This window comes from Mus pahari, chromosome 5, assembly GCF_900095145.1.
Source record: "Mus pahari chromosome 5, PAHARI_EIJ_v1.1, whole genome shotgun sequence".
NCBI lineage: Eukaryota > Metazoa > Chordata > Mammalia > Rodentia > Muridae > Mus > Mus pahari.
In genome coordinates, this window is record NC_034594.1 from 123,655,380 (window position 1) to 123,672,931 (window position 17,552).

The following is a 17,552-nucleotide window of genomic DNA, read 5'->3' on the forward strand; positions in this document are numbered from 1 at the left end:
TATTGTTGTTCCACCTATGGGGTTGCAGACCCCTTCAGCTCCTTGGGTAATTTCTCTAGCTCCTCCATTGGGGGCTCTGTGTTCTATCCTATAGATGACTGTGGGCATCCACTTCTGTATTTGCTAGGCACTGGCATAGCCTCACAAGAGATAGCTATATCAGGGACCTTTCAGCAAAATCTTGCTGGCATATGCAATAGCGTCTGCGTTTGGTGGCTGATTATGGGATGGACCCCCAGGTGGGGCAATCTCTGGATGGTCCATCCTTTCATCTTAGCTCCAAACTTTGTCTCTGCAACTTCTTCCAATAGCAGATATTTTTTAAGGGTATCTTTGATAAAGTATGATGCTTGGTCACTGAGGGATATTTAGTATCCTGGACTATGAGGTTGACTTGGGCTGAAAAAAAGAGTTCTGAGTAAAAGGGTTGGTAGTGAAGGTACTGGGCAAGGACAAGAGTCTCGATGTGGGTTATGCATATATGGTAGGAGTTTAGGTAAAATGTCTTACACCATAAGTAGATCTAGGTAGATGGGAGTAATCAAAAAAGGAGGAGGTGGGAATTTGCATGTTTAAAGATGAGTAGAGTGGCTGGTTTTCTGGGGTTTGGAAATAATGTCAACTACTACAACAGGCGTGGTAGATGGGACCACTGGTTTTAAATCATGCAATCCAAGCTGAATGGACAGTCCTTACATCTAAAAATAATGAAACTGTGAAGTTTACTCTGGATTCAGTATTGATGATGGTTATTGTGGTGGGGCCTTCTGAGTGTGGGCATTGCCAACCTCCAGAACTCAGGAATTGAGAATCCTAGCTCAGAGTTAGGACTTGGAACCGTTGGTCATCATTCAGGGGCTTGAGGACAATTCAACTTCCAATGTGTTTTACTTACACACAGTGCAGGTGTCAGTGGACCTCATAGATTAAGACATGGGTTGACTCAGTGTCCCTCTTGTCACACTCGAGGCTGTGTATAATGGTGTTCTCATTGGAGAAATGGCTCTCTTCATGTATCCTGGGTACCAGTAGCAATCAGTTAGAATTGGGCTTGTTGCTTACTCTCTTTCTTTCTATTATTAAAGCCCTTAAAGTATTTTTTTTCATTTTTCTGGGTTTTTAATAGTCAAATGTGGTGATTGAGTTCACTGAAGCTCCCTCACTGCCAAACCAGGCAGGCAGGGGCTGCTTTAGCTTCCCTGCCTTCTGTAATGATCAGAGTGTAAAAGGACCTGCTGCAGGGAACCCTAAACCTTCAGCTTCACACTGTCCTTGGTCTCCTTGATCTTGACTGAGTTGACATCTTTCCACTGGAATGTGAGCAGAAAGTTTTTGATTTCCTCTATTTTCTGAGGCCTGACTACAGGTGTTTGTGATTGCACAACAGTGAGAACCGGAGAACAACAACAAAAAGCTTAAAAACAGTTTGAATGAAGTCTTTTGAGGGTCACCTTTTTTGCTTTTGGAGTCTTCGTTATTTTGATTTTTGAATTTCTGAGGATGATCTGGAGACAAGGGCATGTGCAAGTACTGCCTTCCCACTGTGGTGTTAGATCTAGGTTGATATACTTAAGGAGACTCTCTGTAAGGTGGTTCTTAAGGGCTCTGTGTTTTCATCAACCCTCTGGGTCATTTCTTTGATCCCATTCCTGTGTTGTGCATTGTTGCTGGGGTGTGGGAACCTGATTGGGCAGACAAAAGGGGGAGATGCTAGACTGCATTTACCCTGTGTCCCCACTGGATGCTGGGCTTCTGGGAAGCTCAAGGAGTGGGAGAATGCAGTTTTTGGTGAGGAGCCTCAGCTCAAGTGAGAAAGGATGTAGGCTGAGGCCAAAGCTGGAGTTCCCTGATTCTTGAGTGTCTATTTCCTGCCAGAAACTGCATAGAGTTGGGAATAGAGGAGGCCCACAGGCCTGCAAGGTGGAGCCTAAGGCCGGGGTTTCCCAAACTCCTGGAGATCTAGACGCCACTAGAAGTCATGGAGAGTCATTGGGGAAAGAGCGGCTCCATGAGCTGAAGGCCATGAACCCAGGGCCAAGTTCACTGACGGTGGTGAGTTCATCAGTGCTGAAGGGCCTTCTGTGGGAGGAGACTTAGATGGAGCATCTCTGTAGACAAAGGCTTCCTCCATGCTCTCCATGGCAGTTTTTGATATGAGAGACAGTCCAAACTGTTTATTAACTCTTTGTCATGGAAAATGGGTGCATCGCACTTCCTCAGGGTGGACCTTCTGCAGGAAGAAATATCTGATAAGGGAAGCATATTGGCTAAACCCTCAGGGTCCATCTAGATATCTCATTAGCATGGAGAACTCTGTCCTGATCTATGTGACCATTGGTCACATTCCTATATGGGGGAGTGTGGTCACATGTTCCAGGCCAGGGATCTGGGAGGGAGCAGGGAGGCACCTATTGTCCTCAGATGGTTTCTTGGGTACTGGGGTCTCTGCACCCACTCATCTTATCAAGTTTCCTAGCATAGTCAACTGCCCCACGACTTGAAGGATGTTTTTCTCATTCCTTTGATTGGTGAAGGGAATTGAGTGTCTATTTCATTTTGAGTCAATAGACGGGACACTCTGTTTACTAGAAAGGTGGTAGTGGTAATCTTGGGTTTGAAAAGAATCAGAAAAACTCAGAAACTGAAACATAATTGATATTTTTTTTGCTTCTGGTATGGTAGATGAGTATATTAGTTGTTTTTTTCTAGAGCCACAGAATTTATGGAATGTCTCTATATATTATGGGAATTTATTGTAATGACTTACAGTCTTAACCCAACAATGGGCAGCCGTGAATGCAAGTCCAAGAACCTAGTAGTTGCTCAGACCCACAAGGCTAGTTGTTTCAGCTGGTCTTTTGTATACACTAGAATCATGAAGAAGTAGGTTCCAACAGATGTGGTGACAAGTAAGTGAAAGCAGGTGAAGAAGAGTCATCCTTTTTCAATGCCCTATGTAGGCCTCCAGCAGAAGATGTGGCCCATATTAAAGGTGTTTACTATCATGCCTGGATTTGGAACTTTCTCTGTCCCAGGCTGGCCTTGAATTTAGAGATCTGTTTGCATCTGTCTGGAATTAAAGGTGTGTACTACCTTGGCTGGGGCTAAACTTTACATAGCCATTATACCTCAAGATCTGGATCAAAAGGGTGTGTCATCCAAAGTAAAGATTCAGGTCAGAAGCCTGTGTCTTCCCCCCTCAAGATCTGGATCACAGGTGTGCCCTCCATTTCTGGACTGAAGTTCATTCCAGATGTAGTCAAGTTGATAACCAGGAATAGCTATCGCAATGAGGAAATAATAACACAATTGTCTCAGAAAGTCAGATTAAGTCAGTAAAATCTGAGTCTTTGAGAGAGCTGTGAGGGGAAAGGGAGGGCATCTCCACCATGATTACCCATAGCTCTTAGAAATGCTAAGCCAAGATACGCCCTTTCTTCTCTAAGTTGCCTTGATCAAGTGTTTTGTCTCATAAATACATAAAAACACATCACAAAACAGTAATAAAATAAAGCTAAGATAAAAAACAAAACAACCTGACACAACTAGCATTACAGGATATTTGATCATACTGTCAACTTCCAGTTGTATTGTTTACTGGGAAAAAAAAAACCCTGTTTTTAGTTGTGGTGTGGCTCACCCTTAACATACAACTTTAATCCCTTTGGCTGGAATACAGAAAAGCCCTTAGCACACACCTTTCATCCCAAACAATGAAAATAAAGTTTGTAGAAAGAACACTTGTTTGAAAGTGATGTTCAATTGAGTGACAGATAAAGCGATGATTCAGAGAAAGATTTAATAGAATAAGATGCACCCAACTCTCACTAGGAAAGAGAGGAAAAGGAAGCTGCTTAAGAGAGAGCAGGCAAAGAAAGAGGAAGGCAGTTTTAACTGGAGATGTTTTACAGAGACAGGTTGAAGAAAGAGTGAGCCAGAGATTGAGAGGGAGCTGGAAGATTAGAATATATTGCCAAAGTTAGTGTGAATCCAAACAGCAATTCAGAAGAGGCTGAGAGAGAAGCTAGATAGAATCATTCAACTTGGAGAGGAATTTGAGCCAGATCAGCTGAGTTGAACCAACCAGTCAGAGTTCAGAAAGAGTTAGAAAGGGTGAACTTACACAGTAGTAAGTCTCAAAGACTGAAAACATTCTTGGCCTAGATTATATTGTATGGATGCTAGAAACTTCCAGGAATAGGCCTGGGTTAGCAGATGGCGGCAAGAAGCCTCTGACTACAATTACATTATAAGAATAAAAGATACTATTATAATTCAGGGCAGAATGTTTCAAGTTCTTTCATCTCTGAATAATGTCTGGCTTGTGGGTTCCTGTTTTTGTTCTCATCTGCTGCAGGAGGAAGCATCTCTGATGGTAGCTGATCCACCATCATACTCATAGATCTATGAGTATAGCAGAATGTCAGTAGGAATAATTTTATCCCTCCAGTCTTTTAGTAGAACAGTAGTGTTTGGTTTTAATCCTAGGTTGCTGTACTACCTAGTGTCAGGTTCTTGGTCACCCAAGCCATGTCAGGTATGGGTTTCATCTTGTGGACTGGGCATTAAGTCAAATCCAACAGTAGTTAGTTACTCCCACAAACGTTGTGCCACCATTGTACTAGCAAAGCAGGACACCATGGTAGATCAAAGAGTTTGTAGCTGGGATGGTGTTTGCATTTCTCCTTGTGTAGATAGAATGTAGAGTACTTTCCTATATCAAAGTTGCTAGCACACAGGGGTGAATGTTCTTTGCAGACGCCAGCTTGGATTCTCCATGTTCAGTGAGTTGCAGGGTGTTGTCTTCAGCAGTGGGGCCTTGCTGCCAGTTTGTGGCAAGCAGCCTTTAGACTTGACAACAACCTGGTTTGTTTGGGGGTTTTATTGGAATGCCTTTGACCAACAACTTAATTAGATGCAACCCAGTCCTAGTAGTGGAAAATTTATTTGGTGACAAGAGATGTCCAGTTGAGGCTCTTTCTCCCTCATTATTTGGCAATTTCATTTAGATTGCCTTCATATATGTATATATTTTATGAAGCTTCTACTGTATAAGGTTTCCATACTACTTACCAAATGGCCCTAAATTTCAGCTGTGTCTTCCCCTGTTCCCTCCCTCATCCTCTTCTCTTTCCCACTTGATCTTACCACTCCAACTCTGAGCCACCCATTTGTCATTATCTATTAAAATGGCTAGATCAGCTCTCTTCTTAGGTTTATTTGCTTGGAACATCATGATGTCTATTCTTAATTTTAGGTGTTTCTTCGATACAGCAGAAGGATGGATCCTACTTTTTAATTGGGGAATCAAGACCATTAATGTTGAGAGGTATCAATGAGCAGGTTTTTTGATTCCTGTTATTTTGTCATTGTGAGGTATGTGTGTGTGTGTGTATGTGTGTGTGTGTATGTGTGTGTGTGTTTGTGTGTGTTTGTGTGTGTTTGTGTGTTTTCCTACTTAATTTGCTGGTCTAGGATTGTTTATTTCCTGTGTTTTCTTAGATGTGGTTAACTTCTTTAGGTTTGAATTTTCCTTTCAGTACCTTCAGTGTGGCTGGATTTATAGAAAGTTAACTTAAATATGTTTTTATTACGGAATGTCTTATATTCTCCAGCTCTTGTGGTTGTAAGTTTTGCTGGGTACTATAGTTTGGGCTGGCATCTGTGGCCTCTTACAGTCTGTTGAACATCTGTTTGGGACCTTCTGGCTATTAGAGTCTACTTTAAGAAGTCATGCATTCTCCCCTCTTTCCCCCACACCCATGGCCCCGCAGGTTGGTGTTTATATTTCTCTTGTGAGAACATAAAGAGTTTACTCCTGTACCAAAGATGCTGAACATGGTGCAAAGGCTCCTTAAGTAAGGTTCTATGTAGGCACTGGCTCAACATCTCCATCTTCAATGAGTTATGTAGGTGCTGTCTTGAGCAATGGGGCCTTACTGTCAGTATGTAGAGAACAACCTGTAGCCTGGGCAACAGCCTGGATTGTTAGGGGATTCTCATGGGTCCCCTTTGGTCAACAACTCATTATATATACCACAATCCCAGTACTGGAAGCTTCGTTTGGTGACAAGAGATGGTCAGTTGGCCACAGACCATATGGAGCATCGAAGGAAGGAAGACCAGGGTGTGGATGCTTCAATCCTGCATTGAGGGGGATCATGGGAGGTAGAGGGAGAGAGGGACCTAGGAGCAAGAGAGGAGGGGAGGAAATAAGGGGGGCAGAGTGCAGAGCTTTTGGGGCCATGGCATTGGGCCATGACAAAGAAGTAAGCTCAGGCAGGAATCTAATTTTAGGGTAGAACAAAGAAGTTGTATGGGCTTCAAGCAAGGATATGACTTTGGGCTAGGCTCAGATATTCTGGTCATCCTGATAAGCCCTTAGAAACAGTGATCTTGGGAGTGATCATGGGACTCTGTTTATTGCCTTGCTTGTTCCTTGACTTTGTATTTATTGTCTTGCTTGTTCCTTAACCTAGAACTGACCTTATTACTTGCATGTAATTAAAATGGTATAAAAGAAGATTGGGAAAAATAAACATACCTCAGCCTTAGAACTGGCTGGGGCCATGCTAAAAAAAAAAAGTCATGCATTATTCTAAAGGTCTGACTTTATATGTTCCTTTGTCATTTTTCCTTGCAGCTTTTAAAATTCTTTTTTTATTATGTAGGTTTAATTTTTTGATTATTATGAGCTGAGGAACTTTCTTTTCTGATGCAGCCTCTTTGGTGTGTGTGGGTTTTTTTAGTGCTTCTTATACCTTGATAGGCATTTGTTTCTTTAGGTTAGGGAAATTTTCTTTTATGATTTTTTTGGAAAATATTTTCTGGATCTTTGACCTGGGTTTCTTTTCCTTCCTCTACTTTTATTACTTGTGATTGGGTTTTTCATAGTGTCCTAGGTTTCCTGGATGAATTATGCCAGAAGTTTTGTCAATTTAACATCTTCTTTACCGTGGTATCCATTTCTTCAATTGCATCTTCAGTGTCTGTGGTTAGCTCTTCTGTCTCTTGTATTAGTGAAGCTTGTCACCAGAATGGGGGACTGTTGATGGACTTCTTAATATTTTCATTTCCAGATGTCTTTCAGTTTGAATTTTTAAAAAATTGATTCTACTTCTACTTGCAGGTATTGAACTGTTTTGTTCATTTCCTTCACTGTTAATGTTTTCCTCTATGTTTTAAGGGATTTATTTATGAGATGAGATATTAGAAGATTGCTTAGATGGATGAGGAAACTGGGAGGTAATGAGAACTTCCACTCATCGCCATAAAGTACAAAAAGAATGGCACTTTTGCCTATAACTATATGAGTTCTCCCAGGCTGCACAAGTGATCTATGCCTCCGATCCCCTAAAGTGTGAGTGATACGGTCACATAGCTTGGTCTGTTGTGATGCTTACACATTTATGTTTACTCCTAAAACTTCAGGACTGTAATAGCTGTGTTGTGTTGGTTCAAATATGAAGTGTGCTGCATAGACATGTTTGAATACTTGGCTCCTACTTGGTGACACTGTTTGGGAAGGTTTTGGAGCTGTCTAGCCCCTTCCCAGAGTCAAAAGACCTCACTAAATCGTCACATGGCATCAACATCACCATCAGCTGTAATATCTGAGCCCTCAGTTCAGATGCTTTAAGGTTAGAACTTCCCTGTGACTTCTAGCCCACATGAAGAGGAGCTCGGTTTGACCTTGAGAATCTGCACTCTAGGGAGGCCAGACCCTTGCTTTACTGCTTCTCCATTGCATGCCTACTCTAGCTCCCACTTTTAACTCTCTAAAACCTCCATTTTTCCAACACCCCCAGCATCTCTAGGTGGCACATGCCACCACAGAGGAATCTGAGGTCCCATGGTCTGACCCAGCTTATTCTCTCTGCTCCCTGAGTGTGGATGGGATGTGATCATCTGATTTCCATGACTTCTGTGCTGCAGCCACATCTACCTTGCATAATGATGGACTCCTTAGAGAGCTGTAAGCCAAAGCAAGCCCTTTCTCTCCTGATTTTTTCCCTCTGAATATCTATCACAGCAATAGAAAAGGAACTAATATAATCTATAAGGAAACACATTTTAGGTTCTTAAGAAAAAAGTGAACATTTTATTTAGGTTTATTTTACTGTAATATTTTTTATAAAATAATTTTATAAAAGAGTCCATCAAGATATAATATAGACAATACACACTAAGGTAATATATACACTTCATAAAAATAGAATACATCTTGACAATTGCTTACAGAGTCTGTTACCACCATGTACAGTGTATTGACGTTTAACACGTTAACTTGAACATACATGATTAAGTAATCAAGAAATTTGTTCTATTGCTATGTCTTAAAATAATTTCATTTGACAGCAAAATATGGAATGTAAAAGTTAAGGAGCTGAGAGAATAAATGGTTATACCAAAATGTCAAAGACCCAGGCCATGGGCAATTATCTAAAGGGAAAGTAACTTTCTGATACCATAGTATAAGGATCAGATGATTTCATAGAACCTCAGGGAATTTAATAGAACCTTGAGTATTTAATAAAGGTAAGTTTGTTTAGGATCAAACTTTCTTGTATCTGCACTATATTTCAGAAAAGTGTTGTTTCTTTTTTAACCTTAAAATGAAAGATGTATAAGTGTTATATCAATATTTTAAAAATTGTATTATTATGGCATAAGCTTTTATCAAATCACATAGTAACTGGCGTTACCATTTTAAGCATAGCCAGAATGTTCAAAAAGTATTTGAACTAGTTTTGTTTTGTTTTGTTTTGTTTTATATTGTTTCCAAGAAAATGATCTTAGCTACTATGCTACTATACAACATGACTGACATGTCCTGTGAGTTGATCGGAATAATCCTTGGGAAGTAACTGCTCCAGTGTAATAAATAAAGAAAATAACAAAGGATGCTTCTAGAACTTACTGAAAGATACACGACCATAGTGGGGTCATACAGATACTTCAGCAGTACCACGGAATATACGCAACAGAGTACAGCACCATTTTCCAGTTGCCAAGATTGCAACTGTTCAAGAGATAGTAAACTGTAGAGGTCCTTGATGGCTAGATCAATGCAGTTTAAATATTTGGACTCGATTCTGGAGTACTTCCTAATATGGATAGGCAGACACAGCTATGTAAACTATGAATGTAGTCTGATACTCAATGGTCCCGTTGGCACTGTAGGATAAAGCTCGCACCTTCATGCGGTAGGTCTCTGCCTCTCGCAGTGGACGTGTAGTGTATACAACTCCCTTCAGGTTTTCATCCCTTAGGGCAAAAGGAACAGCTGCTTCCTCATCTACCATGAGGAAAGTTGTCCTGGGATGCATTACTCCATCCTGTGTGTATGCAACCAGCCGGATTAAATCTTGATTGGCGGCTATTCCAAATGGGAGGGAGACAAGTTTATATTCCAAGGCATATGGGCTCAAGGTACATTCCAAGTCATTGGGTGGACAGTTCTTAAGGCAGAACCTAAGGTTAGATAATAAATAAGATGCAAACAGTTATATACCCTGGAACAAGATAAGACATGATACAAATGAACCCATGGTGGCTCTTTACTTACAAATTTGGGTTCTCCCCTAAATCACTGGCTCAAAAGAGATACCAGATAGCAAATAGATAAATAAATAAATAAACAAACAAATAAATAAACAAACAAACAAACAAATAAATAAATTCTGGTCTACAGTCAAGTATCAATATTCCTGCTTGGTTAAACTCAGAAGAATTCGAGTTCCTGAAGTAAGCAAGAATACTTTATTTCCTCTTTGGTGGGATGTGGGATTGGATGTAAGCCTTGTGCATACAAAGCACATGCGTCACCACAGCTTCTGCACAGAACCAAGAGTGCTGTCCTTACAATGAAAAAGTCAGTTTTATAAACAAGCGCACTGTATGTATCTTGGAAATGAATACTTCCTAGAAAGAAGACTATAAGCTACATTATAACATTTATCCTAATGCTGGTTGAAAGTTAAAATAGGATATTTAGCTATTATTTTTCTCAGAATAATTAAGTCACTTGGAATTTCTAGGGGGATGACTTTCTTTTAAACTTTTCTTTCCTATTATTTTACATTAAAAAACGATTCTTCCCTTTCATAGCCCACATTAAGTCATAATAGCATTTAAATTATTTTTTGAGAGATCTAGAGGGAAAAAACTCCACAAAGGACTATTTTATGAAAATACAGATTCTTTAGTCCAATCACTTTTTAGATACTTTATAAGTCTCTATACTTTAAACTCCCTCTTTCCTGTTTCCATTCCTACGAGATTAACCACAAGCAGGTTTATGGTAGGTTCTAGGCAATACCCACTGGACCATGCTACATGATCTTGAGGCATTACTAAGAGGAAAATAAGGTGTAAGCCCCAGTGAGCATTTGGGGATGAGCAGGGACTATTAAAGATAAACATTATCACTGTTCTCAAGCATCCTTGGGACCTAGACAGGGTGGGGAAAACTAGATTAGTTTTTCCAGAAGTAAGAAGACTCTCAGGCACCAGGAAATGTGAGCAAGACATCACCGATGGTCAGACTATTGACTCATCCTTATTTCTCTTCTTCTCTGGATGGATGCATGGTGAGTCGCCATAGCAACAGAAAAGGGACTTCTTGCATCAGTTGACCTGCAGACAGTACTTACCAGCTTGACACAGTACAAATGGAAATGGGGAATTTTCAAAGAAAGAAAAGGCAGGCTCTGTATCCCATAGAACACTTGCTGTGTAGAAGAGACCTGGGTGCTACACTGTGGACTCCACGATGGGAACCTCATCCAGGAAGCCTTGGTAATCGGGTTTGCAGTGGCAGCTGCCAAATGAGTTCATCTCTTGTCCATTCAGAGAAGGAACACATGGTCAGAGTGCATCCCCTCAGGGCTACTGACCTTCTATGAGTTAAGCACGACTGTTGACAAGGCTTATGTTGGTTAAAGAGAGGGTTTCCAAAAGCATGTCAGGGATAAGAAGGCAAAACATACCCCAAAACAGGATCCCGTTGGTAGTTGGGTGGGCAGGGTGTGTCGATGCACTGGTAGCTTCCTCTCATGTTGAAACACATTCGATTCGGTCCACAGCGGACATTCTGCTCCAGGCACTCATCTACATCTAGGGACCACACGAAGAATACAAAGCATTGTTAGCTGGGGTCAATAAGGGCCATTGCAGCAGTCATTGGTCTTTGACTGGAAGACGGAGAAAGTCCTGACGCCTTAGTCCTATAGTAAGCTTATTTGTCACACTCAAGTTTCAGCCACAGAATGAGGAACATGATTCACTGTCTATTTATTTCCCTGATGGCTCTGAGGACTTTTTTTCTCTTTGAATGTGTTAAGTCAAAAGAAAACTGAGAGCTGTAAAAGTGAAGGGGGCAGCTCTTAAGAGCACTCTCGTGTCTCTTCTATTTGAAAAGCAGAGCGTATGTGTTTGTCAAGCAAATACTATGTTAGCTTCACACTGACCAAGCTCACAATTAAGGGACACCTGTGAATACTTCACAACGTGAAGACCCTTTGGTAGTAGGAGCAATTCTTGTGCTCAAGTTGTAGGGTGCAATGAAGGGGGTAAAAATGCCAGGGTTTGTGCTGTAAACTCATGGGCCACTGCTGGGTGAGTCAGATCTGGAAGAGAGGTAAATTGGAAAGAGAAAACCCTAAGATCAAACAAATGCCCCCCCCCCCCAAGCCACAGTTCCAGTTTGATGAAAAGGAGCAGAATCCAACTGCTCTGATGGCAGAGTGCACCCCCAGCAGTGTGGCATGGGGATGCTCCCTGGAGCAATGGCAGCAAAAGCAGGGCAGACATAGGCACGTAAAAGACACTGTATGCTGTGGTTTCCGCAGAGTTATTTAATGGAAACACTGATGTAATCAGACTTTTAAACAAGAAACCCCAGAACTAAAGAAAACTCTCAAGCTTTCTGAAGAGGTTTTTGTGCCATAATTTTTAATTCTGGGTTTGTAATTGAGCATCAGAGGAAGACAGACAGACAGACAGACAGACAGGCACAAACACAGTCACAGAGAGGGAACGGGGGGGGGGGAGGGATTTCTGAATGAGTGTCCACAGAATTCAATGAATACTTTGAGGTATTTGAGAATATAGTTATCCTTTTGTTGTTTACTCTTCTCACAGTGGTCACCTTCACCTGCCCGGTGACACATGACGATTTACACCACTATGGAGGCAGGCAAGCATTTCAGGGAATCCACTTCTAGAGTCTCATCTCCCCACATTTACTTTCCCTACATCAGTCTGACTGAGAAATTCATGGTCTGGAGGTCTTCCATACCCTTCATCTACCTCCAGAGAAAGGCTACATAAATCCTACAGCAAATATATGAATATATTATACAGAATAGTATATATTAATGAGTGAATCCAATGTCTTTCTAAAAAATCATGGCTATAAAAATTAGCAATTTAAAATTAGATTTAGTTTGAACAAAACATGGCTTTAGAGTTTTTCTGATATTCAATCTGACTGGTTTGGCAATGAGTATATTTTTGATTATATAGTGGTCATCTTTCTTTAATAAAGGGAGTTAAACCTAACATTAGAAAGATTTGAAGAGAATATATTTAGTACAGGTGCATCCTAAACATGGACAGGATTCACATCCCTTTCAAGGATTTAAACAGAAGTTCTAGGCCTAGTGGTTCACCAGACATCATGTGAGTAAAGCCTAAGGTTTTCAGTTCTTCTTGGCTGTCTGGGCGTGGAAGACACAGCATTCTTCGTTCTAGAATAACTGAGAATATCCTCGCGTGATGAAGGAATGACAACCAAATGACTCTGCATAGCTGTCCCATGATGTGGTCTCTGCAAGCCAAATGAAGGGCTGTGGTACTCAGTTGCCTACTTCTGTAACCACCCCCTTCATCTCTCTATAGCAGCTAAGAGCATCATGACATTTACATGGGACTCCGGTTTAAGCTGTAAAGTGCCTTTGAACTCTTAAACAACTTGGAACAGTTTTAGAGAGAAACAAGAGAGAGGCGATTCCAAGAGGCAGTGTATGAGTCATAGACCACCAACATCAAAGTTGCATTATTTACTGTCTGCATTTTGTATTAAAATGGGCTCTTTAGGTTTCATTGCAACCATATTGTTTTCTACACAGTTATTTACAATTTAATAATATATATAAAGTAAAAAAAAAAATACAAGGTGTTTAGCTGGGTAGTGATGGTGCATGCCTTTAATCCCAGCCCTTGGGAGGCAGAGGCAGGCAGATCTCTTGAATTTGAGGCCAGCTTGAGTGAGTTTCAGGACAGCAAGGGTTACACAGAGACACCTGTCTTGAAAATAGCAGTAGCAACAGTAGCAGCAGCAGCAACAACAATGACAAGAAAGTGTCTAGAGAAGTATGAAGTGATCAGCGCCTGGACTCTAATCATTTGCTCTGTGCAGACAATAATGAGAGGTGCTGTTTTCTCCTCCTCCTCCTCCTCCTCCTCCTCCTCCTCCTCCTCCCTCTTCTTCTCCTTCTTTTTTGGCTATATTCTCATTTTTATTTGTTTTTTAAAAAATTATTTTATTTATTTACATTCCAGTCATTGCCTCTCCCTCCTGGTCCCCACTCCTATGGTTCCTCATCCCATTTCTCCTCCCTCTTGCCTCCAGGTGGGTGCTCTCCTCCCACCCCCACCAGACCTCCCCTTTCCCTGGGGCCTCAAGTCTCTGGAGGGTTAAGAGCATCTTCTCTCACTCCCGCCAGACCAGGCAGTCCACTGCCTCGGATTGCCTGTGAATGCTTCTGACAACTGGTTTTCTTACAATAAAGAATCTGAGCATAAAACACTTCTATTGCAGCAGTTTCGTCTGTCATCTCTGTGAGCCGATTTCTAATTATGTTTTTCTTTTTTTTTAAATCAGATGAACATGTTTTATCTCTTTGACAAATTCAGATTGTCTTAAAGATGAAGTAAAAAGACCTTGAAGAAAATGTGAAAGAAATTCAGTTAGCCTGAATTTCTTCTCTTCCATTTATCTTTGTTTCTCTTAAATTTTTTATCTAGCTTCAAAATTTTCCTTTATCCCCAACTTTGTATGTTGAACTTAACAGAAGCATGAAGGGAGGCCGTGGGGGCCACAAAAATCATGTTACAGGACAGTGTGTGTATAGTAAAAGCTCTTAGTGTCATAGGCTCACTGGTTCAGTCTGGGTCTGTAAAGAAGAACAAGAACTTAGAAATGCATTGTGACATGAAAGCAGAGGGGACTGTTTGGGGGGAAAGGAGAGAGAGGAATCAGTGAAGGGAAGAGGGTTGAAGCAGCTAATGAGGGGCATATATATGTTCATAGTTAAGCCTATTGTTTTGTAGACTAAAATGAATAAAAATAAGCGATCCATTGAATTATTTCCTAAACATGAGAATTACTCATATCTCCACATTATACGTTCAATCTAAACAGTCAAAAGTTAATACTCCCTCATAAACATTTGTACTTTGCTAAGATCGTTGGACACTTCAAGCAAATGCAGAACTATGTATTGGCCTGCAGGACTGTAGTCTATGTTGAGATAAAGCCTTTGTCTTTAGTCCATGATCATGGCTGCTTTCCATAAGGAAGCTCTAAGTACTGAATACTTGGCTTGCTGTAGGCAGGTGGCCCTCCTTCATCTGTGGTCTCTAATTCTACTCACTGTCCTTAAAAAGGAAGGCCAAACACAAACAATACCAAAAAGGACAAACAAAAATAAAGCCAGCCGGGCGTGGTAGCACACCCCTTTAATTCCAGCACTCGGGGGCAGAACAGACAGACCACTGTGAGTTCCAGGCCAGCCACTGGTACATAATGAGACCTTGTTTCAAGAAAGAAAAATTAGAGGACTAATACTGTTGTCTTCGATAATGCATTAACTGATGTCTGGCTTTTAATAAACATTGTAAAGACATCAAAGGGGAAATTGAAGTGGAGGCAATTATATAACTATTCCTGCTACAAGAAAAGAATGGCAAACTGAGCTGAAATGATTTTATATCAATACCATTAGAAAATATGATGGAATTAAGCAATTGCTTCTGGATACTTCAAAAATAATTCGGGATAAATACTCTTGGAACATCTGCAGGCACCAAGTCCTGACACTATTGCTGATGCCATGTTGTGCTTGCAGACAGGAGCCGAGCATGGCTGTCATCTGAAAGACTCTACCCGCAGCTGACTGAGACATATGCAGATGCTTACAGCCAAACATTGGACTGAGGTCAGGGACCCCTATGGGAAAGTTAGGGCAAGGACTGAAGGAGCTGAAGGGGATGGCAACCCCATAGGAAAAACAACAGTGTAAACTCACCAGGACCCCTGGGAGCCCCCAGAGACTAAGCCACCAACCAAAGAGTATACATGGGCTGATACATGGCCCCTGGTATATGTGTAGCAGAGGACTGACTGCCTTGTCTGGCCTCAGTGGAAGAGGGTGAGCTTAATCCTGTAGACTTGATGCCCCAGGGTAGAGGATGAATGAGGTGGGGGTGTGAGGGTGGGTGGGTAGTTGGGGAAGCACCCTCTCAGAGGCAAAGGGGAGGAGGATGGGAGGGGGACTGGGAGGAGCACAACATTTGGAATATAAATAGATAAAATAATTTAAAAAAATACAAAGTATTATTAACCTGGACCCTTAATACATATATACCATCTGTTTAAAACATAGAAAACAGAACTCCTTTCAAATCCTATATAATATTAAATTTTCTTCTTTCAGAAAGCATATTTTTATTAATATTTTCAAACAAAGCATTATTTGTTATATATGAAAGTCTATTTGAGTTTTCTTTTTAAATATTTGTGGTTCATAAAATCTGGCTGACTTTCTTTCAGTTTCTCCTTTTTGTTTCTCAGTCAAATCTTGATTGGTCACACTTTTTGTATTTTATTTTTAATTTTACAGCCCAGTGGCTTCCACTTTTGACAGGATTCTCTGTCTTTGTTCCCTATGACACTGTCCATTGTAATTTTCCAGCTCTTACTGACACGGCCATTAGTAATGTATAAAGTTTTTTTTAAAAAAAAATCCCCTGCTGAACAACAGCCTCTTGCTCCTTGTAAATGCCTCAAAGACTTTCTAAAGCTATAAAGAGACTCTAAGCTATTCCTTAGAGTAAAGAATTCTCTAAAACGACAGAAATGTTTTCTCTGGTGTCTTTTTGAAACCACAAAAGTATGTAACCCATTTAAATTGCAAACACTTCCATAACACCTGTTTCTGATTTGCTCACAGTATTTTCCACTTTGTAGCACAAGTGAAGACTGAAAAATGTTTTGAGCTAAATGAAGGCAATTAAAAAAAAAACCTGGCAAGATTTAGAAATGAAGGAAAATCTCTCTAATGAGTGTATCATATAACCCTTTAACTTTGCTTAAAAGATTTTGTGATTCAGTTGATAATTCTAAATGCGTTGGTATTTGCCCTGCATCCTTCTTTGGTTCCTGAGACAGCTGTCGGAAGGGTAGTTGTAGGTTTGGGTAGTTGTAGGTTTGGGCATTGGTGCTCAATCTGTCTCTGTCTCTGTCTCTGTCTCTGTCTCTGTCTCTGTCTCTCTTAATAGTGAGACAAGAACTCATTATAAAGCTCTAGTTGGCCTCAAACTCACAGTGCTCTGCCTACCTTTGCCTACAGAGTGCCAGGAAGAAAAGGCATTTGTGGAGAGATGGCTCAGTGGTTAAGAGCATTGACTGCTCTTCCAGAGGTCCTGAGTTCAAATCCCAGGAACCACATGGTGGCTCACAACCATCTGTAATAGGATCCGATGCCCTCTTCTGGTGTTTGTCTGAAGATAGCTACTCATATAAAAATAAATAAATCTTTTAAAAAATTGGCATTTGCAACCAAATCTAGTGACATCAGTGTTCTTTTAGAAAGATGTCTGGGCTGAGTCAGTTCTAAAGTATGGTGAGTGAGCACTGCCACTGCCACCCCACCGCCCCTCCCACCCCAATCCAGCACGAGCTGCCTGCAGAATTCACAGCATCTTAGGAAAGATGAGAGGCCATTGGGGAATGTACAACCTGAGATAGCGTTACCTTCGGTCTTGACTACACTAGGGTATTGGGGGGTTCACGTAGTCACCTTAAGTAGGAGTTTTATTTATATACATGACTGGGAATTGTATCTATATTCAAGTTTTTTATGTAGGGTGCATTCTTAATAATTTCAGTGATTGATGGACGACAGCCAAGGCTCTACTGAGTTCAAGCTTCCTCTTCAGTCCCAACAACCTACGTAGGAACCCTCAGAACCCTCAGGAAGGGTCGGGAAAGGACTGGCTCTTGGTACATCAGGTAAATCCACCTTTCCTACTGGTCTTGGTTTCTAGGACACACCTCCTACAGGTTACATTCTTCACAAGTCTTTGTGAAGTTGAAAAGGAAAAATTCAATCTCAATTTTACGGCTATTGTAAAATGTTCTCATAAAGAGATATAGTTTGTATATGACAGAAAAGAACAAAACCCAGAGGCATACAGCATGCTTAGATTTTGTTTGTAAAACTGAGGGAGGTTTCTTTTTAATATAAGTATATTATAATAATCAA

At 40.8% G+C, this 17,552-nt stretch overlaps 1 protein-coding gene and 1 pseudogene across 1 annotated transcript in view; both read right to left on the reverse strand.

The window, feature by feature from the left end:
- Positions 1–1,145: 1,145 nt before the first annotated feature.
- On the reverse strand, positions 1,146–2,140 carry LOC110322025 (annotated as a pseudogene).
- A 5,931-nt stretch (positions 2,141–8,071) lies between these two features.
- Positions 8,072–17,552, reverse strand: part of Hmcn1 (hemicentin 1) — a 418,463-nt gene continuing 408,982 nt past the window's right edge. The window contains exons 106-107 of the mRNA XM_021197369.1: positions 10,992–11,118; positions 8,072–9,474 (exon numbers count right to left, since the gene is read on the reverse strand). Of these exons, the coding sequence (XP_021053028.1) occupies positions 9,108–9,474; positions 10,992–11,118 (494 nt within the window). The 3' untranslated portion in view covers positions 8,072–9,107. The remainder of the gene's footprint in view (positions 9,475–10,991; positions 11,119–17,552) is intronic.